This window comes from Ornithodoros turicata, chromosome 3 (genome assembly GCF_037126465.1).
Source record: "Ornithodoros turicata isolate Travis chromosome 3, ASM3712646v1, whole genome shotgun sequence".
Lineage (NCBI taxonomy): Eukaryota > Metazoa > Arthropoda > Arachnida > Ixodida > Argasidae > Ornithodoros > Ornithodoros turicata.
Genome location: NC_088203.1, coordinates 103,650,438 through 103,671,893, shown reverse-complemented (window position 1 = coordinate 103,671,893; position 21,456 = coordinate 103,650,438). Strand labels below are relative to the sequence as shown.

The 21,456-nt window shown below is 47.0% G+C and overlaps 2 protein-coding genes across 6 annotated transcripts in view; one reads left to right on the top strand and one right to left on the bottom strand.

Annotated features, from left to right (window-relative positions):
- On the bottom strand, positions 1 to 19,810 carry LOC135389068 (uncharacterized). The gene is made up of 8 exons (XM_064619033.1): positions 19,581 to 19,810; positions 16,266 to 16,456; positions 8,548 to 9,906; positions 6,839 to 6,949; positions 4,452 to 4,721; positions 3,048 to 3,299; positions 1,185 to 1,397; positions 1 to 205 (listed from the first exon to the last, which is right to left on the bottom strand). The coding sequence occupies exons 1-8, from the start codon at positions 19,624 to 19,626 to the stop codon at positions 140 to 142; spliced, it is 2,508 nt and encodes an 835-aa protein (XP_064475103.1). The 5' UTR covers positions 19,627 to 19,810; the 3' UTR covers positions 1 to 139.
- LOC135389067 (S phase cyclin A-associated protein in the endoplasmic reticulum-like) overlaps positions 19,658 to 21,456 on the top strand; it is a 158,171-nt gene continuing 156,372 nt past the window's right edge. For all 5 annotated transcript variants that reach the window (XR_010421566.1, XM_064619031.1, XM_064619030.1 and 2 more), the window contains exon 1: positions 19,658 to 20,967. The gene's annotated coding sequence lies outside the window, so the exon portion shown is untranslated. The remainder of the gene's footprint in view (positions 20,968 to 21,456) is intronic.

The window sequence follows — 21,456 nt, the reverse complement described above, 5'->3', positions numbered from 1 at the left end:
CGCATTGGATCTGTTTACTTTATTTGATGCGGTCCCTATAACACAATAATCACAGGCCGGTTTTATTATGACCACCTTGAATCAGACATGTCTGTGAACTTGTAGCTGGCATTATTCGTGGCCACATGACAGCACATCACTAATAACCTGATTTTGTGCCGTCTCTTGACTTGTGGTGTCCCTTGTTCGCCACTTGTGCATATGTCTGCAGAAGAGAGAATAATACGAGATAAGATAATGCAAAGCAGCGTACGTTTTATTATGCTGCTATATCCTCCCGCTACGCGCTTACTATAGCACGTGGTATATCGGAGGATATCCTATTTTACAAGCGCTACACTTGAAAACGAAAATTTCCTTCTGGATCATCCCGACGCACTGAAAAACGCTCTAGCAACCCTGTGCTTTACTTGGACTGCACTGCACTGTTGCTCCCATCGCTTTGCTATGGTTCAAGTACCGCAATTTTCGGTGTATAACACGCATCATGTATTCGCTCCGCGATCGAACGCTGTCGGCGCGCTGCTGTGAACGGAGAACTATACCGTAGTGTGGATGCGTCGTCTGCTTTTACACGTTTATTCCGCGTTCGGTGCAGTAGATGGAGCATTGGGGAACCGAACAGTATCCAACCATCGCGGCACAAGTGATCTTCCAGTGAATATACGCAAGAATTACGGAAAAGAACCATCAACTCCGAACATCGGCCCGCGTGTTATCCGCACTAGAAAGGCGACAGTGTCGTCCCCTATAGGTCGATCTCGTAGAGATTGGTTTCGCACCCGTTGATTTCAACGGGGTTTTGACCCATTATCACCCTGCGTGTTATACAAGGCCACTGGTTTTGACCCATTTTCACCCTGCGTGTTATACAAGGCCACTGGCTGTCCTATGCGGAAACGTATCGAAGCACAGCTCGCACTCATAGCACGCACGACCTATTTTTTCCAACTTTTTTCGTGTATAACACACGTTTTATTAAGAAATCCTATGACGTCACGTGAGGAGGACGGTTCGCGAAATGAAGTTTGATCTAACTTGTGGAATACCGAGTTCGTTTTTACAGTCAGCACGAATATCTCTCAGAGCCTCTCTGTAAATCGTTTTCAGTGTAATTATCAATTTTGCTGTTCTGGCTTACTCAGAAAAACGAAGAACACTGACAAATAAAGAGGATATCTTACCAGACTCTCAAGTCTTTGTCCTGACTCTTTCAACGACTTCTGGTACTGACGACATGTTAGGGACTCGTGTGCGACGTAGCAGTTGAGGCATTGGCGAACTTTACAATGGGGACAGTGAAACCAGCGGTCGCTGCTTGTGCAGGTGATTGTGCCTTGGCCAGTACAGTTCGGCATCATGCACTGGAAAGTTTCTCTCGGGTACTCTTCCGTGCTCTAGAAAATTGCAGAATGCTCCATCAGATCCTTCTTGCACATATTTGTGGCTCGCCAAACAGTCACGTCGACCGTGATCGAGCGATTGATGCATGTATAATAATTAATAATACTTAATAATAATTCGGGGCTTCACATTGCCAGACAACTGTGGTCATGAAAGACGTCACCCTGGTTCCGGATTAATTTTGTCCACTAGAGCTTTCTTCACGGTGCGCAGAAATCTCAGCCCACACAAACCCATATTTAACGTCTGACACGTAAGACGACGTGTTTGCCTATAGACAACTTGTACGATGCGATGCACTAAATTGCAGTCGTCCTCGTCCAGGTTCGATCCCGCAACCTTGGGATCAGTAATACCCCTGTCACACGGGCATTTTCGATCCTGCTCGACCGAACCTGCTTGAACCCAATGCAGATCGGATGGTGCTGCACGGCCGCTTCCAAGCAGGATCGAACTTTGATCCTGCTTGACTCAAGACAGTTCCCATTACAGGATTGAGAATTTCAAGACGGCTCGACGGCCGCCATTTGCATCCTCGACCCCGGTTAACTGTCATAACTTAAGACGGACATGCGCGCGAAGCTACAAATGATGCTTACATCGGTATACGATAAATTACCACTAATATCGCTGTTATATAGGAAACGCGAAATTAATGAGTCCCGTTTATTCATCTGAACAAGTCAACCATTCAATGCGCATTGAAAGTGGCCGTGTAGCAGCGTCAAAACTCGAGCGTGCTCGGGAAGTTCGATGCAGATCGGATTCGAGAAGGATCGAAATGCCCGTGTGACAGGGGTATAAGTGTACGGGCTACTGACTGATCTACGGAGGTCGATACCCGATACTAGCGGATGTGATCAATGCGAAGTTGCATTTAAATGCGACACATCGGATTGTCCGGAAGTATCACGCGATCGAGAACTGCGAGAGGCTGGAGGCTTCCGCGAATTCGAAAGGGCGCTGAGAAGACTTGGTTGTATAGCGCACACCATACCTTTTCGTGGCAGTTCTTACCACAGGAAAGCGCACGTTTTGCGCTGGACAGTGTACGGTGGTGCTGCAGGATCTTCCACACACCTACCACATTAACCACATCTAATACTCCTTTCCCAGACAACCGTATCTCTGGACACCCAACGATTCACACTATAGGTAGGGAGTGACTTTTTCGGGTTATATGCCTTTCTCAGACTCGTGGGGGTAAAAATCGGGCGCTATTTTTAAATCTGTAATTCGGGGAGAAATCGGGCGATAATTGTACCTTCGGGTGTTTCAGTTTCTTATACTCTTGTCTATTAAGTCCTCTCCTAATCTCTCTCTTTTTTTTTTTTTCGGGATCGTGACCTTCCAGCGGTAATCCCCGAAGGCATAGAGAGTGTTGACACACATGGGTGTATTGCTGGGATCGTAGGTAACCCATTCTTACACGTGTTACACGTGGCGACCGTTGTTCGTCTTCAGTGGAAACGTCACTTGAGGATTTCATACAGTGATTGGAATTCGGGGAGAAATCTGGTTTAACCCGAATTGGTCGGAGGTCAGTTCGGGGGACAATAACCGGGCGGAATCGGGTTTAACCCGAAAAAGTCACTCCCTAACTATATAGGGTGGTCACTGAAAAAGACGAAGACCCCTCAAACCTGTGGTTTATAGCGGTTTGGTTGACCTCTCCGTTGTTCGTTGCTCTTCGTTGATTCTGTAACCTCTTTCGATGTACTGCTCTGGGTACGGGGTAGTGCTGGTGGCCATGTACACTCTTTGACCGTATAATTTTGGCGGCACAGTGGACACATGAACGACTTTTGAGTAGGGCCGACTACACCACTTCCCTGGCACCTAGGTGTTTTACAGTAGACAGTTTTCTCAGCAGCCTTCCCTTTGCTTGTTGATTTCTGTACAAGATACACAGAAAGAGAGAGAGCGTGATATACACACCGTATAGTACTGTACAGATATGCACGCGACACACACACACACACACACAAACACAGAGATGATGATGTGATAATACAGGTGTTACAGAAATAGTATAGGAGCTGTCATTTCGGAACTCGACAATGTTTTTCTCCTCGCGGTGAAACCCGTCCTGTAAAATTACTAAGTTCGTTAAGATCACCCAGTGAAAGGAATCTCAAAAGAGCTATAAGTTGGGTCTGAATCTCCACCCCATGTTTATTTCGTGAGGCTTTGCTTTATGCCATGCACTCGACGTAGGAATCAGTCACGAAGTTGTTTGACCAAGCCTCTGCTTTCGCTGCTTCTGATCCAGTTTGCGGATATGCTATACAGTGGGACTTCTGCTTCGGCGGCATAGTGTGATGCCCGCACAGCCGAGAGCATGCTACCGGGGGTGGGGGGAGGGCTCCAATCTGTGCAACGTAACCTTACCTTACCTAACCTAACCTAACCTAACCTAACCTTGCAGCGACAAAGTTTACACCTAAACTTCTCAGCTCCCTGCAGCACCGAGTCACACTGCTATAAAGTACAGCCGAGTTTGCTTCTGACCAGTAACCACCACTATATTGTGTCCGATATGCGGAGGGAAACACTTAAAGCGTTTATCCAACCTGCACTGGGGACTCCACAACAACGGCTGCCGTAGTTCAAACCATAGCCAAGACAAGCCAGTGGGGACTGTGTAATCGCGTATTGTACCAGAGATAGCGACGAGTCGCGCTAATTAGTTTTCCGTACAAGATAATCTGCATATATCTTACCTTATACCTGCCTCTTGTTGTGCCTTATGTGTTTCTTTGCGTCACTGAACCAATGCAGATATCCTTTCAGCTCAGACGTTTATGCCGCGAATGTTCTGTGGCGGGGTGCCGCTGGCAGAGGCCTCCGACATCGACCGCTGCCCCCCCCCCCCCCCCCCCCATATCCCGTGCTGCTAAAACATTTGACGTTCACTAATTTAGCACCTGTCCCGACTCCGATGAAGCCAACCGCACCTAACGCTCACTCATCAATCCGCTGCAGACATTACTATAGGCCAGGAACCATGATCATGTGTGCCATGAAGCCAAGGCCTGTGATCTAACCTGTGGTATACTTGAATCCTGCTGTCCTCTCTCTTTTCTGGTACTACTCTGCGATGCATCATAGACAGAAGTCGTGGAAGTCTCTCCTGGGTTATCGCTGTCACATTCGGGTCTTGCTAGAGACGGTCCACTGCCTTTGCGTGTAGAAGGCTGCCCGCATATGGAGCAGTCGAACGTCTTCTCATTAATATGAACAAAAAAAGTCCCGGGGCAGCCGGGCGACGTACAGCAGACCAACACCTCCTGCTGTCCATCGACTGATATTGAAAACTGCAACAAATGTAGCAACAGAGACACCGTACATGTTAAAAGACGAACATGCGGTAGGACAATGCTTGCATGTTTTTATTTGCTCTGTGCGTGACGGACTAGACCCCTTTATACTCATGGGTACATTTTCCAGGTCTACTCCAGCAGTACACCTAAGGAAATGCACTCGTCAGTGTAAAGGGGACTATCTCCATAGGTAGAACAAAAACAAAATACGAGCGGGCTGGCGTAGGCTAGTTGTTAATTGTTAACAACATTTCTCTGAGCCTGGGGAGATAGGCAGGAAGGACAGACACATGGGTAGTTCCTTTACTTTGATGATATTACACTCCAGCGCATAGGGTTTTCTCCTTTTTCTGTGAATTATGCTTTCTCTTTACTCAAAGTGGACAAGGGAGCCCAGACGACATACAAATGGTGCTCCTCAAAGGGAGCTAGTTGGTGCAAAGCATACACTAAAGATAGGACGCAAGCGAAAGCTGTCTTGCGACTATGTCAAGGAACATGCGGGTTTCGAGATTTTCACGTCGCCAGGCTCTCGAACTGTCGTCTGTATGGTTTCCCAAGGAAACTCATTATTACTATTATTATTATTTGTTTATTATGTTGTTTCACAGCAGTCGCTTTTCTCGTATGAATAAATGACGAAAACAATTCCTCGAAAAAAGGAAAAAAAAAAAAAGACTAAAGAATATGTCAAGAGGCAAACTCCGAAAATCCGGAAACCTGTTTATACTACCTCTCGTCTGCCTTACACTATTCAATAGAGTGACTGTATATTACGATTTAACTTTACTTTTATTAAAGCGGCAGTAAAGTGCAAAAATTTTCCCCTCGCGAAATGAAAAGTGTCGTTACCTTGACAGCAATACAAAAGGAACGCGGAATTCAGACGTTGCGTTGTCTGCGATTAAAGCGTAATATACTCTTTAGGCCGACCCACACGCCACCATTTGTGTGCGACGTTTTCTCGACAGAAAAACGTGCTTTGCGTTTTGCATGACCTGTAGGTGGCGCATCTAAACTTCAACATGGCGGACGTAAAAAGGTTGTCGCTTGGTTTCGATTTTGAGATTTCTGAACTGTAATGTTGATTCTCGATGCGCTGAATTTAGTAGCCCACACGGGCAGCCTTTAACCGCGGTTACGCTTAACCGCCGTTACCCGACCAAACCGCGCTTATCGTGAACCACGGTTCGTTGTTGCCACACGGCAGTCAGTTTGTGACATGTTACCAGTGACCGCGACACAAAGCGCCATGTATATTCTGGTTACGCTGTACCATATCATGAAAATAAAATGGCATAATGGTAATTAAAAAGCTTTACAATCATTACATACACAATGCGCACATGGTTATTTGCAGGAAATGTCATTACACGCGTATTCACGTCGGGAAATCGGAATTGCGAAACCGAAGGAGCCAAGATCGGTTTCTCATAACCGCGGTTAGCGGCATGACTTCCGTTCGATCGGCCGTATGGCTGCGGCGACAAGGGCACAACTTATCTGCTACACGGTGTACCACTGGTATCCGTGGTGGTGGTGGTGATAGGGCTTGCCATTGTCGGCCTCACGTATGTGGGCAACGTCACGACGCACGCCCTGGGGGAATGTGCGTCCTGGGCCGACTTCTAAGGGAATTGTGCCGACATATATCTGAAAGCGTCTGAGGAAAACCCAGGAAAAACCCCAGACAGCACAGCCGGCACCGGGATTCGAACCCGGGTACCTCCCAGTCTCGACGTGACATGGCCAGCACGCTAACCACTGAGCCACGGGGGCTGGTGTGCTGGTATCCAGCGCCCACAGACCAACGGGTCTAGACTGCCTATAGGCAGGTACGTGGCCTGACGTTCGGCTCAGTGTACAGTGTCGTCACAGCTAACAGGAACCACTCCGGAGACTCTCAGAAGCAGTGAAATACGGAAACGACACTCGATTTCACAGCTGCATGCGGTCGACAGAATCTCCCCATAGGTATAGTAACAGAAATGTTCGATCGCGCAACACCGTTAATTTCAATGTCTATTTTTCTTTGTATGCTCGCGCTTCTATTCGAAGAACAAAAACAGCGTGCGCAACGCACGGTAAACTAGGCTTCGCTGATTTCTCACCTTTTCAGTAAATGGTTGGGAGCTCGATGACAGTTCACGCGGATGACATGTCTTCTCCAGCTCAGCGCATTGCGTTGGCATATTTTGCTTCTGGCAATCTTTGGCCGGTTTCTGAAAATTGTGGTTTCACGTGCTCAAATACGAGCACGAGCAGGATCCACTGCACCAAGCTATTATAATTAGGGAGTGACTTTTTCGGGTTAAACCCGATTCCGCCCGGTTATCCCCCCCGAACTGACCTCCGACCAATTTCTCCCCGAATTCCAGTCCCTATGAAATCCTCAAGTGACGTTTCCACTGAAGACGAACAAAGGTCGCCGCGTGTAACACATGTAAGAGTGGGTCCCTTACGTACCCAGCAATACCCATGTGTGTCAACACTGTCTATGCCTTCGGGGAATACCGCTGGAAGGTCACGACCCCGCAAAAAAAAGGAAAAGAAGAAAGAGAGATTAGGAAAGGACTTAATAGACAAGAGGAGAAACAAAAACACCCGATAACACCCGAAGGCACAATTATCGCCCGATTTCTCCCTGAATTAGATTTAAAAATAGCTCCCGATTTTAATTACAATAGCATAATATAGCTTTAATTATAATGAAGCATGTAGGCATCATTATTGGGGCACGGCTCCATTCTCCGAAACGCGTAATAGTACTATGCACAATTTCGCATCCATCAGAATAGCTCGACGCCATAGCCAGAAAGACAACAGCATAACTCCGAGGTACATGCGCGCTAAAAGTGATCCGTTGTCCTATGTTGTACGGCTAGGGCTTGGCCAGTACAGTCGGAGATATTGCGAATTTCAAGAGAGCTTCCCGGTGGCCAGCTATACTGGCACCTCAAAGGAGAAAGGAAATTACAGTTACTATATTACTCCGGAAAGCTTGCTTAATTTATCAAGGGGCGTATCAGGAGCAAAATATTAACAAAGAACGCGGTATCCTATTACTGCGCAGCTCTCGTGCGAAGAGTCTGCAAAAGTTGCTTGATGAATGGTCAAGTCGCGAACTTTGTGCTCAAAGCGTTCAACGTGCTCAGTATATAGTTGTTTAGCTATTGAGGGCTATTGCTTAGCCAGGTAGGACATGGCCTCGACATAAACAAGCTATTTCCCGTCACGGGTAAAATAAACGTTTAAAGTCGATAAACTGTTGTACGCGATTGAGGGACTTATCTTCTGAAGAGGAGAGGGTGCTCTATATCACTGGACACGTGTTGCGAAAACTGTCCTAGTATTTAAGCGCGCGCTACAGGTCACAGAGGTCCTCTCTGTCATTGTTCTTGTCATGGACGCATTGGAGTCAAAAAAAAAAAAAGAGGAAAAATCGGTTTAGGATGCTTTCACTGCTCCTTTAACGCGACACCACTTCTCGAAGTGGTTTCGACACAATGTATACTCCTTTTAAACATATCCCCTGACATGTATCCTATACGTCACACAGACAAAAACAAAACAAAATTCATGAGAGCACTGCGAGCCTTCTTCTGTAGTCAAGGATTCCTCGAAATTTCGTTTCGTTCTTGTCGCTCTGTTTGTCCATACAGAGATATTATATTCCACGCAGAGATATATAGTACTCAGAGATACAATTTCTTGCATAAATGGACTCTTCTTACGGCGTCCGACAATGGGAAGATACATGAACAACTCACGCTACACAAAAAATTTACCGAACAGCCCCCCAGTAGGAGCAAGGACTTACCTGATAGTAATCCTCCTGTAGATACAAGGTGTCCATACTATTCCCTACACCTTCCATGTTGGCGCCCTCGGTGCACTCATCTTCAGAAATCATCTCGACGTCGTCACTAGCCGATGACTTGCACGCGTCATGATCCGAGTATTTGTCCGTGGATCTCTTTTGCGAAGACACTGCCTTTGGTACATCGGAGGACGTGTCCCTGGGAACATGTATGCTCCTGGTATATTCCATGCAGGTTTCGCTAGATCCGAAATTATTGGTGCGGTGTTCCAGGTCTCTCTTGGACGTCTCCGCGTGGCTCTTCGACGACTGCACTGATTTCGTGGCAGACACCGCGTTGTTCTTAACTCGTAAAAGGTCGGCCGCGGAGGATCGCGAATCGCTTTCAGATGACGCTGCGTGTTTCATGATCGGGTGACCGTTGTTCTTATGGGCATCCTGATTGCATTCAAATTGTCTGGAAGACCAAGTTGATATCCCCAAGTAACCGTTACACAGCTCCGCATCATTCTTGGACTTAACGCAGGCCTCGGGGCGGTTGTAAATGCCAGTGTCGTTCACATACGAGTAGCTTTTATATGATGGTGTGTGGCTAGTGGGCAGTGCACTGTAGTTGGCAGGATCCCTGTTGTACTTAACCGGTGCCGAGTGGACCACGGAACGTTCGAGGCCTTTCAACGAGGTTCCCCTTATGTCTTTAGACGATCCCGACGCGCTTGCGGAGCTTTGCAAGCCCCCACTGGACCACTCCCCATGGTTCAAGTGCGGTTCCGAGTCAATTTTGTCACTGGATTTGGATATTCCCTTGCACACTTCGAAGCCACCTTTTGATGGATCAGCTTTGCTCTTGGAAGGCATTTCACTTCGTTTGGACAGCCGTGTATTGTTCACCGTATATTGTAAGCCGCCACTGGAAGGTTCCGCATTAGTCGATCCGGAGGTTTCCTCATTGTGTTTAGACTGTCCCAATAACCTCTTGGTGTGGTCGTACGGCGGGGACTGTTCCACACTGTTCCTCCAGGGCATCACGGAACCCGCGGAGGGCGGCGTCTCATTGCAAGAGGGATCCTCTTGCTTTCTTTGCACCAGTTTCGTTTCAGTCGGAGACATTGGAGGCTTCGCGTGAGGCGTGAGTGGCCTGTAAACTCTCTCGGTGCCGTTGAGCGTGCACTCTACAAGGCAGAATGGACATCGGAACCTGGTCGCCCAGCGAGGCATGTTGAACGTGAAGAAGCACGTGTTCTCGTAGCCACAAATCTGTTCCTCTCCAGAATCTTCGTCACTGTCCTCTCCGTGCTTGGACGCTGCTGTTTTATCCTCTTGATGTCGGCCGCGTCGTGGCTCCGGTATCTTTGGGAGCTGATGAGTTTTACAAGAGAGATTTGACCACGATCTACTAGATTATAACGACCACGTCATAATCAGCAACCCCTATGAGGAGCCCGTCCGCACGATCCGCTAGGGGCGCTACTCATCGGCACGAGAGATCCGCGGCACGATTGGACAATGGAAATTTGAATTCTGAACGCGCAGAAGTGTATATGTACGACTACCGTAGCAGACGACAGCAATAGCTCCTATGAAAACGCGCAGGATGCCGATGATAATCAACTTCAGAATGAAAAAAAAAAAAACATCTCTTGAATATCCACCGCTTGTGCAGAAATACTAAGGTAAGCTGAAGTATAAAGTATTGTAGAAGTTGAGGAACCAATAACTGCAGGGACGATGAGTAGCGCCGCCGCTACCTTCCAAAACGCGGCGCTCGGAAGGGGAGCATCCGACATGGTCGTTCGGGCCAGTTCTCACTTGGCGACGCCCGACGCGGCGTCATGAGCGGGCGGCGGAAATTGGCGCGCATTTCCGGAGTCGGGAGACGAGAGACGTCGAGCCAAAAAAATCGCCATGCCGAACTTCTTTCACGACGTCGGCGAGAGCTGCCGAGAACGACAGCTGGCGACCAATTAGGTGACACAAAGGCCACGCCCCCTGGTTTTTCGTCTGCTTTGGGGGACGGAAGGCCACTGTGGTGGGAACATGAAAATCGTGCGCGCTGACGGGGCGGCGGAAATCCACCTCTACTTCCGCCGCCCGCTCACGACGCCGCGTCGGACGTCTAAGAACTGGCCCTTACAATCTAGTACGTCCTGGATGTGACACGTGTCAGAATGATAACGCATGGGAGAAAATACAAAGTTGGCACGAAGACTTTGGTCCAGAGTATATTTAAGATGCGCTAACTGCAAACACCTCAAAACACGAAAATCGCTCCAAGCTAGAATATGACTGCAAACAAAGGCAAATGGAATCTGAGCGATGATGGGAGAACTAGTTTCTGGAAACCCTGTCGCTGCATATCTTTTATTGCTGTCTGATCTAGTAATTGGAGAGCGACAGAAGACAGTTGCTGATTGCCCGAGTAGGCAAACGACGCGGAGAGATTCTTATTTTCTGCTACACTACTGGACTTGTTGCTCGTACATACGATGTTTGTAAAATTGCACGACGTTAGAGGTCTTCCCTGGAACATTTCTTTGCAGAGAAACCATTAATGTAACAATGAATAATAATAACGACCATGTAAATTGTGATGCCCAGACCATGCTTTCCCGACTGTCAGTTCAACCCCAGTCTATACAGGTAAAAGATTCCTTACATGACAAGATCGTCGAGACTTCTGATGTAAAATTGTACTATCGATGAATCCAGGGGAAGCGCAAACACGGCACTAAACTACAGTACTTGGTACTAAAACCGCAAAACCCCACAGAAAACAGGCGAAGGTGCATTAATGGCATCTTCGACTGGCGGTACCATAGTGCTCGAAGCCAGATCCCTCTGAGCTGAAGGAAAGTGGAAGGGAAAAAACTAAAATAAACAAACAAAAACTACGGAATAAATAAAATAATAATGGTCCCGTGATGTTATATAAGTTATATATTGCCTCTTCTTCCAACTGACTGGATCAGGGGGCTGTCGTAGTCTGCGCGGCAGTGTACGCTAACCGATCAGGTGGAGCTCCTTTGTTGCTCCTAGCTGACCACCTCCTTTTCTTGCACGTCAGCGCCTACACTTTGTTGCAGAGCAGGCGCTGGCGACAGCACTTTCACTACTACTTCATCGGGTGAATCATTTTCAGCATTAGAGGGAGTACCTTCCGCAATAAAGTCCGATGAACAGCCTCCTCGTCGTGGTAGCGTACGTGGTACAGGTCCCGACAAAAGTTGACGGAACACGCGAGCGGTGTATTTTCTCCTGGGTACGACACCCTGGCGGCAAGCGGAAGCTGGCGAAATCAGGCCAGTTCACTGCCTCAGAGGCAGTGTTGTACGTAGCGACGTTACTAGTAGTGGCGCTACCGTATCCGTTACTTTTTTTCGGTAGCGGAGTAGAGATCGCGCTACTTTTTTAAACTGGTAACGAAAGAAGTACTTCCGCTACAAATTTGCGGTAGCGCAATCTTTGAGCGCTACCGCTACTTTCCGAGCTGGGGTTCGCGACAGCTCGACTTCGACCTATCATCAAGCCTCCACTCTGCCTGCCTTCGATCAAGCTGCCCGATATCACAGCTCATTCTGGGAAGACCGGGCAAATAGCCGAAAGGAGGGCACAGAGAGGCCGTTATCTTACAAAGATGATGTGTCCTCCACGTGTTCCCTATTTGGGATGAACGAAGATTTGGTGCATTGTGGGAGTTGTCTGCAAACTGACGTCACTCCATTCTGGAGCCGTCCTCGCTAGCTATGAGTCATGACATTCCACATGACATTGCACCACGTACGCTTAGGTGCTTGACAGTTGCCATTTCTTGTCCGCTGCAATGGAGGGACCATGGCCTGCTACAGTACAAAACAGTAGCGTGGTGTTCAAATGTCTACTATGCGCCTCGGTGGGAAAGCTTTATCTGTGCGTCAAGGAAGTCAACGTCCAATTTGAAACAGCACACCATGGTATGTTTACTAAAATCTCGTTCCGGGCAATGCGAGTTCTTTTTGTGACAAAGCTGTTGAGACTTTTATCGGTAGACTTGCTTTGTGCTTTATTTGCTTTAGAGGAAGAGAAAAAGATATGCAGGATACCGAGTAGGATTAGTGAATCTGTAAAAAAAACGGTTTTCAAAATTTTATCTTTCAGGCAACCTACGTGTAACCTCCATTGAACGTCGATTTATTATTTTGAGATATTGTTTTATTTTATTATTTTAAGACGTTTGAAGTACGTCATCAACGATACTGTTTGTTTCTTTCCTAAAAAGTAGCGCATGAAGTATCGCGTTACTTTTTACGGGTAACGGTAGCGGTATTCCGCTACTTTTAGGTACGTGTAACGATATCGGGATTTCGTTACTTTTTGCTCAGGTAGCGCGTATCGGTATTGCGCTACCTTTTTCGGGTAGCAGGTACAACACTGCTCAGAGGGGTGGACGACTGCGCTCTTAGCGACACACAGCAGTAGTTTCGATATGATTACTGTTGTATGTGCCCGTGGAGTTGGATTTAACTGTTGCGCTCGTCAACAACTCGTGACTCACGTCAGTTGTTTATCAATCAATCAATGTCAGCGTCAATTGTTTTTCAGCTCGTCACGCGTCGTCCATCCCAAGCAGCACAATGTACCGAAAGTCGAGTGCAATAGGGATGGACGGTATGTCTTATCAATGTGCTTTAGTTTTGCGAGTCTGTTCAAGGCCATACACCTACCCGTTCACCCCTGTTGCACTCGACTTTCAGTACATTGTGCTGCTTGGGTAATAAGGCAACTGTTTACCAGATACCTTTCTTTGTCTTGTCTACATATCATGGCTTTCCAATAAAAGCAATACACCGTAAAGTGTTGCCACTATGATTCATCCTTATCACGATGATAGCGGCGAGCTCCCTGTCTCAACAATCGTTGAATCACGTGTTGTTGGCGAGCACAACAGTAAAATCCAACCGAAACTACCGCTGTGTGTCGCTAAGAGCGCAGTCGTCCACCCCTCTGAGGCAGTGAACTGGCCTGATTTCGCCAGCTTCCGCTTGCCGCTAGGGTGTCGTACCGAGGAGAAAATACACCGCTCGCGTGTTCTGTAAACTTTTGTCGGGGCCTGTACCGCCTGGGACTCACGACAGAACTTCTCCATGACTGGAGTCTCGTCAATAACAACCAGTGATGGGCAGTACTTGAAGTACCAAGTACCCAAGTAGTACTTTAAGTACATTTCTGTGTACTTGTACTTTACTTTAAGTACATTTTAAATTGTGTACTTTGTACCGTACTTCAAGTACTTTTTTCCGAGTACTTTCCCATCAAGTACTCAAGTACCCAAACTTGGACTGCAGACAAAAAATCACAAAAGAGTATCAGAAATGCACCCTACTAAAAGCGCTAAAATGACAGCAAGGAGACGAAAACACACAGATAGGGCTATCTCTGAGTTTTCGTTGTCTTTCCGTCATTTTAGCGCTTTTAGTAGGATGCAGTACCAAGAGTCCCAGTCTGACATTTTACCAAAAAGGATTTTTATGCTTTTAAAGAGCGTATTTGTTGAAGCAAATCTATTGTTGAGAGGCTTGAAATGTTGAAAAGTAAGTAAGAAAGGTCTCGACACTTCCATGACACTTGGTTCATTGTTATTTCAGTTCTCCCAATGCAGTGTTCTATGCTTTTTTATATTGCTTCCTTCATTGGCAATTAATAATCATTTTCTATCACATTTTATGTGTGATTGCATTACATGATGAACACTCTGAAAGACACATATGCTTTCTTTTTTACATTATACGTTTTCCTGATTCGTCACACGGATTACATTAGTCGTATAAAAATTAAGGCTTCATTTTGCTACATCCTTTTTCACTTTCTTCATTTTCTTTTTTTAAACATGTTGTATTTTAAAAAGCAGCAAGGAATGCCCTGGAATATATAATCTCTGTTGGCTTGTACTTTTTTTCCCTTGAAATTTCCTAGCCTGTTATAGCAGAAGACAGACTTGTACGTATTTGGAGTATTGTATTCAAAATACTGTATTTTAAATACAATTTGCGGTATTTCGGTACTCTACTCAATACTTTTTGTTTTGTGTATTTGTACTCTATTTAAAATACATTTTACGGTATTTTCTACTCAATACTCTAATTACATATTTTGGATCTGCCTCTCAAACTACGCTGTGTCTCGTCTTTCCATTATCTTGCTTGTTCAGTGAACATTCCTTGAGTCCCTCGGACTTGACCCGGACATTGGCCCTTCTTGAAAGTCTCCATTTAGAGATCTTGCCCCGTGTGTATACTAATCCTTGGCGAGTGAGGGTTCTATTATGTGTGCCCTGACCCGGTGACGCAGAATTCTGACCTCGCCGAGCAGGGACCTGCTAGAAGTTTCCTTTGTTCTGGGTTATCTCTTGCTTTGTTATGTAGTATCTCTTTGTCGTCTTTTTGAGAATTGTGTTCAGATGGGAAAGGTGTCAGGCGACCATTTTGAAATGCAATTGCTACTGCGGGCAAATAAAGTGTACGCTTAAAACGCAAGACTGCCTTATTTGCGACAGGTACTCTAGTATCTTAATTGTATTTCAAATACTTTTTGAAGTATTTAGTACTCTATCTTAATTACTTTAATTTCCATGTACTTATACTCTATCTTAATTACATTCTAGCTTTAGTATTTATTATCTTATCTTAAATACATTTTTGAGTATCTTGTACATGTCTGGCAGAAGATTAGTACCGGAACACCACACTAGGCGGGTGATCTTGGATCAGTCAGGGTGTAATACTATTTTGCATTATCACTGCACAGCTGACTGATTACTCCTCTACATGTAACTGCAAATTATGACATCTGATTAAGTTCACATTCACGGGTTCGCACTTAACCTATACGTCTTTATGGCTTCAGAGCATTTGTCAAGAGTACCCTCTACAGTTTTGCCAAAAAAGCAAGACGCAGATACTAAAGAGTGAAATGCAAAGTGATACAAATTAAATTAGCAATGTACTTGATGGGTACTTTACCTTAGTACTTTGCCTAGTACTTTGTACTTTACTTGAAGTACATTTGGGATTGGGTACTTTGTACTGTACTTAAAGTACTAATGGCACCAGGTACTTGGTACTTTACTTTAAGTATAATTTTGAGGTACTTTGCCCATCACTGATAACAACGCTCCGTGACCCCTTCACCTTGTTAATTGGTACCTCCAACAAGTATACGACATCCTTTCTGTGTTTCGCCGTATCCTATCAAGGTTCCTTGATAGGTTTATATAATATAACGTAGTGTTTGTCTGCCCAGTGTTGCCCCAAGCAGCGCAACATCTCGGCCAAATATTGTACCAATGTTGGGCAAAGATGTGCCGCTTGGGGCCTGCCGAAAACTACCGAAGCTGTTGTCAAAGCGATCTCCGTTTTGACCAGTCCAAGACAGAGTGCTCTACAGTGAACCCTCATTATTATGACCATGGTCGTTCCCGAAAATTTTGGTCATAATGCGGAATTGTCATATTAACGGGGGGATTTGCAGAGGTTTCACTGCATTGTTCCACAGTAGTATGGTCGTAAAGCGCGTATGTCAGATTATCGGAGGTCATATTAACGAGGGTTCACTGTATATAGCGAGCGGTGGCAACTACCAGTTAAAGGTGCCATAAGTGCCCGTCGCCTTCCCAGTGGCCTGTAGAGCTTTTAGAACAATGTGGGAATACCAACGCGCCCAGTTACACCGGAATTCGTACCTACCTTGCAGGCTCTCCGCGTCGCATCTAGTCCTTCTTGATATGTCTTGCAGTTCATCTTCATGTGCACTGCGAGGCAGCTGGTGCAGATGATGTCGCCACATTTTTCGCACGGCACAAACTTTTTGACTGGTGGCTTCAGAAGGATTTCGTGTTCGCACTTACTGCAGCGCATAGTTGTCACGTCTGATGACACTGCGAATTTTGTAAGAAGGACGGTGCATGACGCGTTCATCGAAAAAACAAGAAAATTTCCCGGGCGCTCGGCCGCAGAAAAATACCGTATCCACAGAAAAATATCGAATCATTCGGAAAATATATCGATTTCGAACGAAAGCTATCGACGGGGAGCTGTTCATTTCGTCCAGCACGTTTTCTTATCCCATTAAAGAAGGATTAAAGAACTTATCCCATAAAGAAACCCTGTCTCTTCTGTGCAGCTGTCCACCAGGACTGACCATGCAAAATATTTTCGCTCCTCGGTGTGCTATCACCTCGCAATCAAGTTTACAAAATCAGTCTCAGAAACCAGCCACGGACGGCCGACACAGTCCTCACTTTACGTCCAAATGTCCCCGTGCCTTTCTTCTCAGCGCTGCGACAGTCGCATACTGCAATATTTTGGGACGCGAAAGACAAGGGCTGAAGGTAGACACACAGGCGTCACTCACAACTGAACTATATTGCAGGAAAAGAAGGCATAAATACACAACACGTATCAGGCCACACGTGCCGAGATACAGGACTTAATACATGCGGAGTGACGCATCGCTCCAAGTCGATAATAAAGGGCCAGTTCCCACATATAGCGCTTTCCTAACACAGCACAAGAAAATTTCGCTATATTTTCCTCCTCGCATTGCTGCGAACCGCTATAAAACCACTCTTGTCGAAGTAGAGCCCCGGTCAACTTTTCTAGCGCTATATTGAGCGGTAAATTAGCTGTTTAGGAATGCAACTTCTTTATCATACAGTGCAACAGATGGTTGGATAACACACTTGCCTTCCCCCGCTAAAAGTACGCGATGGGCTTCGAGGATCTCCCGGGTGATTTGATGTCTGGCTCTCCCAAGGACAGTGGTGCCCCGAAAATCAGGAAGACAACGACATCTGTTGCACTGTCTGATAAAGAAGTTGCCTTCCTAAACAGCTAATTTACGCACCTTATTATCAACTGGGAGTCCTGTACCTCGGCACGTGTCGCCTGATACCGGTTGTGTATTTATGCCTTCTTTTACTGCAATACAGATCAATTGTGAGTGTGTACACACACTACAGATACCTCCTGCGATGTGCTTTTTCCGGCAGCAACCTTCCACACGATCGCCGGCAACTTGCGCAAAATATCGTCGTAGTTCTCGCAGAATTCAGTCGCTGCTCACACTCGTCGTCATTACAACTATCATCAATATCAACCGACAACAAGAAGAAGAAGGTGATGCACCGACCGGACAGCGCGGCAGCGGCGCAGTGCTTCTGCAGCGGCTATAGAACCACCTGTATGCGCTAGATAATACAACGCGGAGGATGACCCCGGACCCATTCACATCACAGACTTAGAAGAGGGAACAAAATTCACTGTCACAATGAGCAAAGACTCCGCACCTCCACCAGACCACAAGTTGGACGTCCAGCCCATGGGCATTCACGTCGAGGCCGCTAAGGAGGCCGTTACAGTGGCCTCTACAGTGGCGGCGGCCGACGCTGTACAGGGTGGGTCATCTCCAACGGACGGCCAACGCGACTCAAAATCTATCCTGAAACAAGGTACCGTTACTGTAACCTCGGACGTTATGTCACCGGAGGGCAAGAAGGTTACCTCGGACGTTATGTCACCGGAGAGCAAGAAGTTGGGGTTCCAAGTAGCAGACGACAAACCGCCAGATGGCAAAAAGGTCGAGACGGCAGCTGATGATGATGACGAGGACGTCCCTCTACCACCATCGCGCTTTTCGAAATTCAGAAGGAAAGATTCCATAGCGGTCACAAAGCTTCGGATGCTGAAGCAGCTCGAAGAAGGGCAAGATAAGTCGGAAGACGATGACAATGAAAACATAATTGAAGACGACAGCGGGCACAAGCATCCCATGTTTCGGCCACCTACTGTGATCGACATTGTGGACAGTGCTGCCGACGTTACTTCCGGATGTTTTAAGCCGCCTAGTGAAGTGGAACAACTACTGGTTGTTGGCCCTGGAGAACCGATCACTGAACCGGTCATTGAACTCCCGCAAGCACCGGATGATCTTTCAGACGTGGTCGTGGTAGACCTAGCCATAAGTTTCGAGCCAGAAGTGCTTTCTAACGAACCTCTTGTTCCAAGCGATTCGACAAAACCCCCGAACGAGACTGCAGGTGGTTCGCAACAAAGTTCGGAGACGCTACGTGCTGAACTTCGAAGGGAAGTGGAACAGGTAATAGAAAGAAGACTGGAGAGGGAACAACTGGAAGGACTTCAGCGGGACATTCTCCGTAGGCAGTTTGAACAGGAACTTCAAAAGGAATATCAAAGGGCAATAGAACGGGATATTCAGCAGGAATTTACGCAGCCGCTGCCGCCAGGCTTTGTCCTCATAATGTCTGGTGATGCTTCAGAGGAAAGCGCGTCAACGCAACCAACGCAACCTCAGACTGAGTCCGCCAAAGATACACCGAAAACGGAAGCCCAACCGGCGGAAAAACCATCGACGGCACAACCTGGAACAACTGATGGTCCTGGCCAGCCCACGTCATCCAGAAAACAAGCTTCCCTTATCATGTTAATCCCCTCGCAACCAATCCTGGACCGACCCCCTCAGTCGTCCACGGAACCAGAATTCCCGGCACTTCTTCCGCACGAGCCGCAGGCTTCAACCAGCGCCGCAATACTCATTCTACAATTCGGAGACCAGGGGCGCCGCTCAGAAACTGCTCAGGGGTCCTCGAGAGAAGCTCCTCCGGAACCTTCTACGAAGAAAGATTCAGCAGATTCTTCTAAAGCCCCTCCCGAAAGTGCTCAAAAAATGGGTACCGAGGCCGCTCCACAGGTAGCTTCCGAGGGTACTCTCTCTTCGAAGGGACCCTCGGCGGAAGCTTCGAACGCGCCCGGCAGTCAGCCTGCGAAAGTACCTTCGAAAGAAACCCCCAAAGAGCAGCCCAAAGAAACCCCCAAGGAGCAGCCGAAAGAAGCCGCTCCGTCAGAAGCGGGTGGAGCCAAAGACGCCGAGCAAAAGCCTCCGCCCCAAAATCCACCGCCATAACAGTTACGCAAGGTTGCGAGATACACATTATGACGTCGTCAACTTCCTCTTTCCATAAAACAGCGTTTCACCTAGCTTACCTCCACCGACCATGTCGCTTGTAAATTCGTTTTCAAAGAGTGACATAACCCATACGCACTTGTGTGTTCGCTGCAACTCCCGTCGAAAGCAAAAACAAGGCCACCTTTTGCTCGGGCTACATACAGCGTATGTACGTGTCGCTCTTTGGCAGCTTGCACCGATTGTGAGTCATACTCGAGCGGACGGGCGTCAAGTGACGCTATCTCCGCTTGAACTTCGCTCTGGGGAGCGTTAGCGTTATCGCAAAGCCCTTTTGGGTCGTTTAGTTCAGTTTCTTTCCGCGTGCGCTCCAACCCAGCACTGTAGTACCATGAGCGGCATAAACGCGACAAAAATGAGTGCAGCAGAAGGGCAACGTTGTTTTTCATTTAACTGTTAGAAATCATAACTGTGCCCTTGTCCCGTCCTCTGTCCCTGGTAGCTGTTATCAACAGCTGCCAGGGGTTCCCTCCTACCTCCCCCAAAGATCTTGCAATATCCCCCAAATTTTCCGTCGCGCAAACATTTTATCCCAATAGCCAACTGATATAGGTGTCATCCTCCGCGGTATTCGAATACCCACCTAAGATGAAAACCCTAGGTGCTTGCTGCTAACAATTAGCGCACAAGCTGTTCCTTATTAGGAAACTAACCGTACTTTCCCACCCATTGTTCAACTTTCAAACTTGCATTTTCTCGCGTTTGCGGCTGTCCGCATGCGAACACGATGCTGTTTTGTCGTGCATCTGTGTGGGCCCGCCTAAAGTCGGGCCCGCCTTAGTACCTGTCAGTAAGCCGCGGTCTTTACTTTCATTTTCTTCTTTCTGTTCTTTCATCCCCCTCCTCTTCTTCTTCTTCTTCTTTTTTTTTTTTTTTTTTTTTTTTTGCCGCAGACGAGCTCCATGACCGGACTTCGCAAGACACAGGCGCTGATCTCCATCGGACAAATATGGTTTCCCTGCCTTCAAAAGAGCAACACATCCGTGCAAGTGAAATAGCATGACCTGCTATCCTCATTCATGGCTTACGCTGTTTCTAAAAATTCGTACAAACACCCAGGGAGGATCCAGGATTTTTTTCCCCCCCTTAGAGGGAGAGGGTGGCACAGGACAGCATATGCTACATGTACTAAATAGGGATAGGGTCAACTGAACAGTATGTGAAGACAGAAATTGTGGAGGGAGTCAGGACATCTAGAGGACCCCTCTCTAGATCCGCGCCTGCAAACACCCCAAGCCGTCCAAAAGCGCAGTGCAAGCAGCGCGTTTTCTTCGGATCCAGCGTAAAAACCGCTACCCATCCGGCAACCAAGTTAGTGTGACTGGCAACTTTGTGCGGTGTCTGCCAAAATATTTGTCTTGTGTGTGGAGGCGTGATATTTGGCATTTGTTTTGCACAAATCCTTCGGTATGTGAAATACTGCACATTTGAAGACATGAATGCGAGGGGGAACAGTATTCGCGTATTTACTGTGAAAACGGGAGAAAGTAAATTTGGCGACCTACAAGCGCGCTGCATAAAAACAGCGGCTGTCAACTTACAGATGGGTTTGACGCGCTGAAGCAATCACGCGAGCAATAAACCAGCTCTTTTCGATAACTCTGTTTTGCCTGGTCACGTCAATTTATGTGTTACCCTTTACCAATATTAACGTTCTACGACGAAAAACGCGGTCCAACCGTCTTTTCCTGATTGTCTGCATTGCTGATGCCTTCTGCGCGACCACGTTGATGCGCTGTGTTATCTCTTCCGCGCTTACTTCCTTCGACACTGATATGTCTCTGTTTTTGTCCATGATGACTCCGGATATCGAAACCGTTCTCGCTGTGCACGGACGCAAATAACACGTATTTTCTTACTCTAGAAAGACTATACTGTCCTCTCATCACCAGCACC

Coding starts and splice junctions, on each gene's coding strand:
- LOC135389068 (XM_064619033.1), bottom strand. CDS start 19,626: ATGTCACTCTTTGAAAACGAATTTACAAGCGACATGGTCGGTGGAG. Junction 16,457..19,580: donor AAGCGACATGGTCGGTGGAG/GTAAGCTAGGTG, acceptor CAAAATTCGCAG/TGTCATCAGACGTGACAACT. Junction 3,300..4,451: donor AGGATTCAAGTATACCACAG/GTTAGATCACAG, acceptor TATCTTGTACAG/AAATCAACAAGCAAAGGGAA.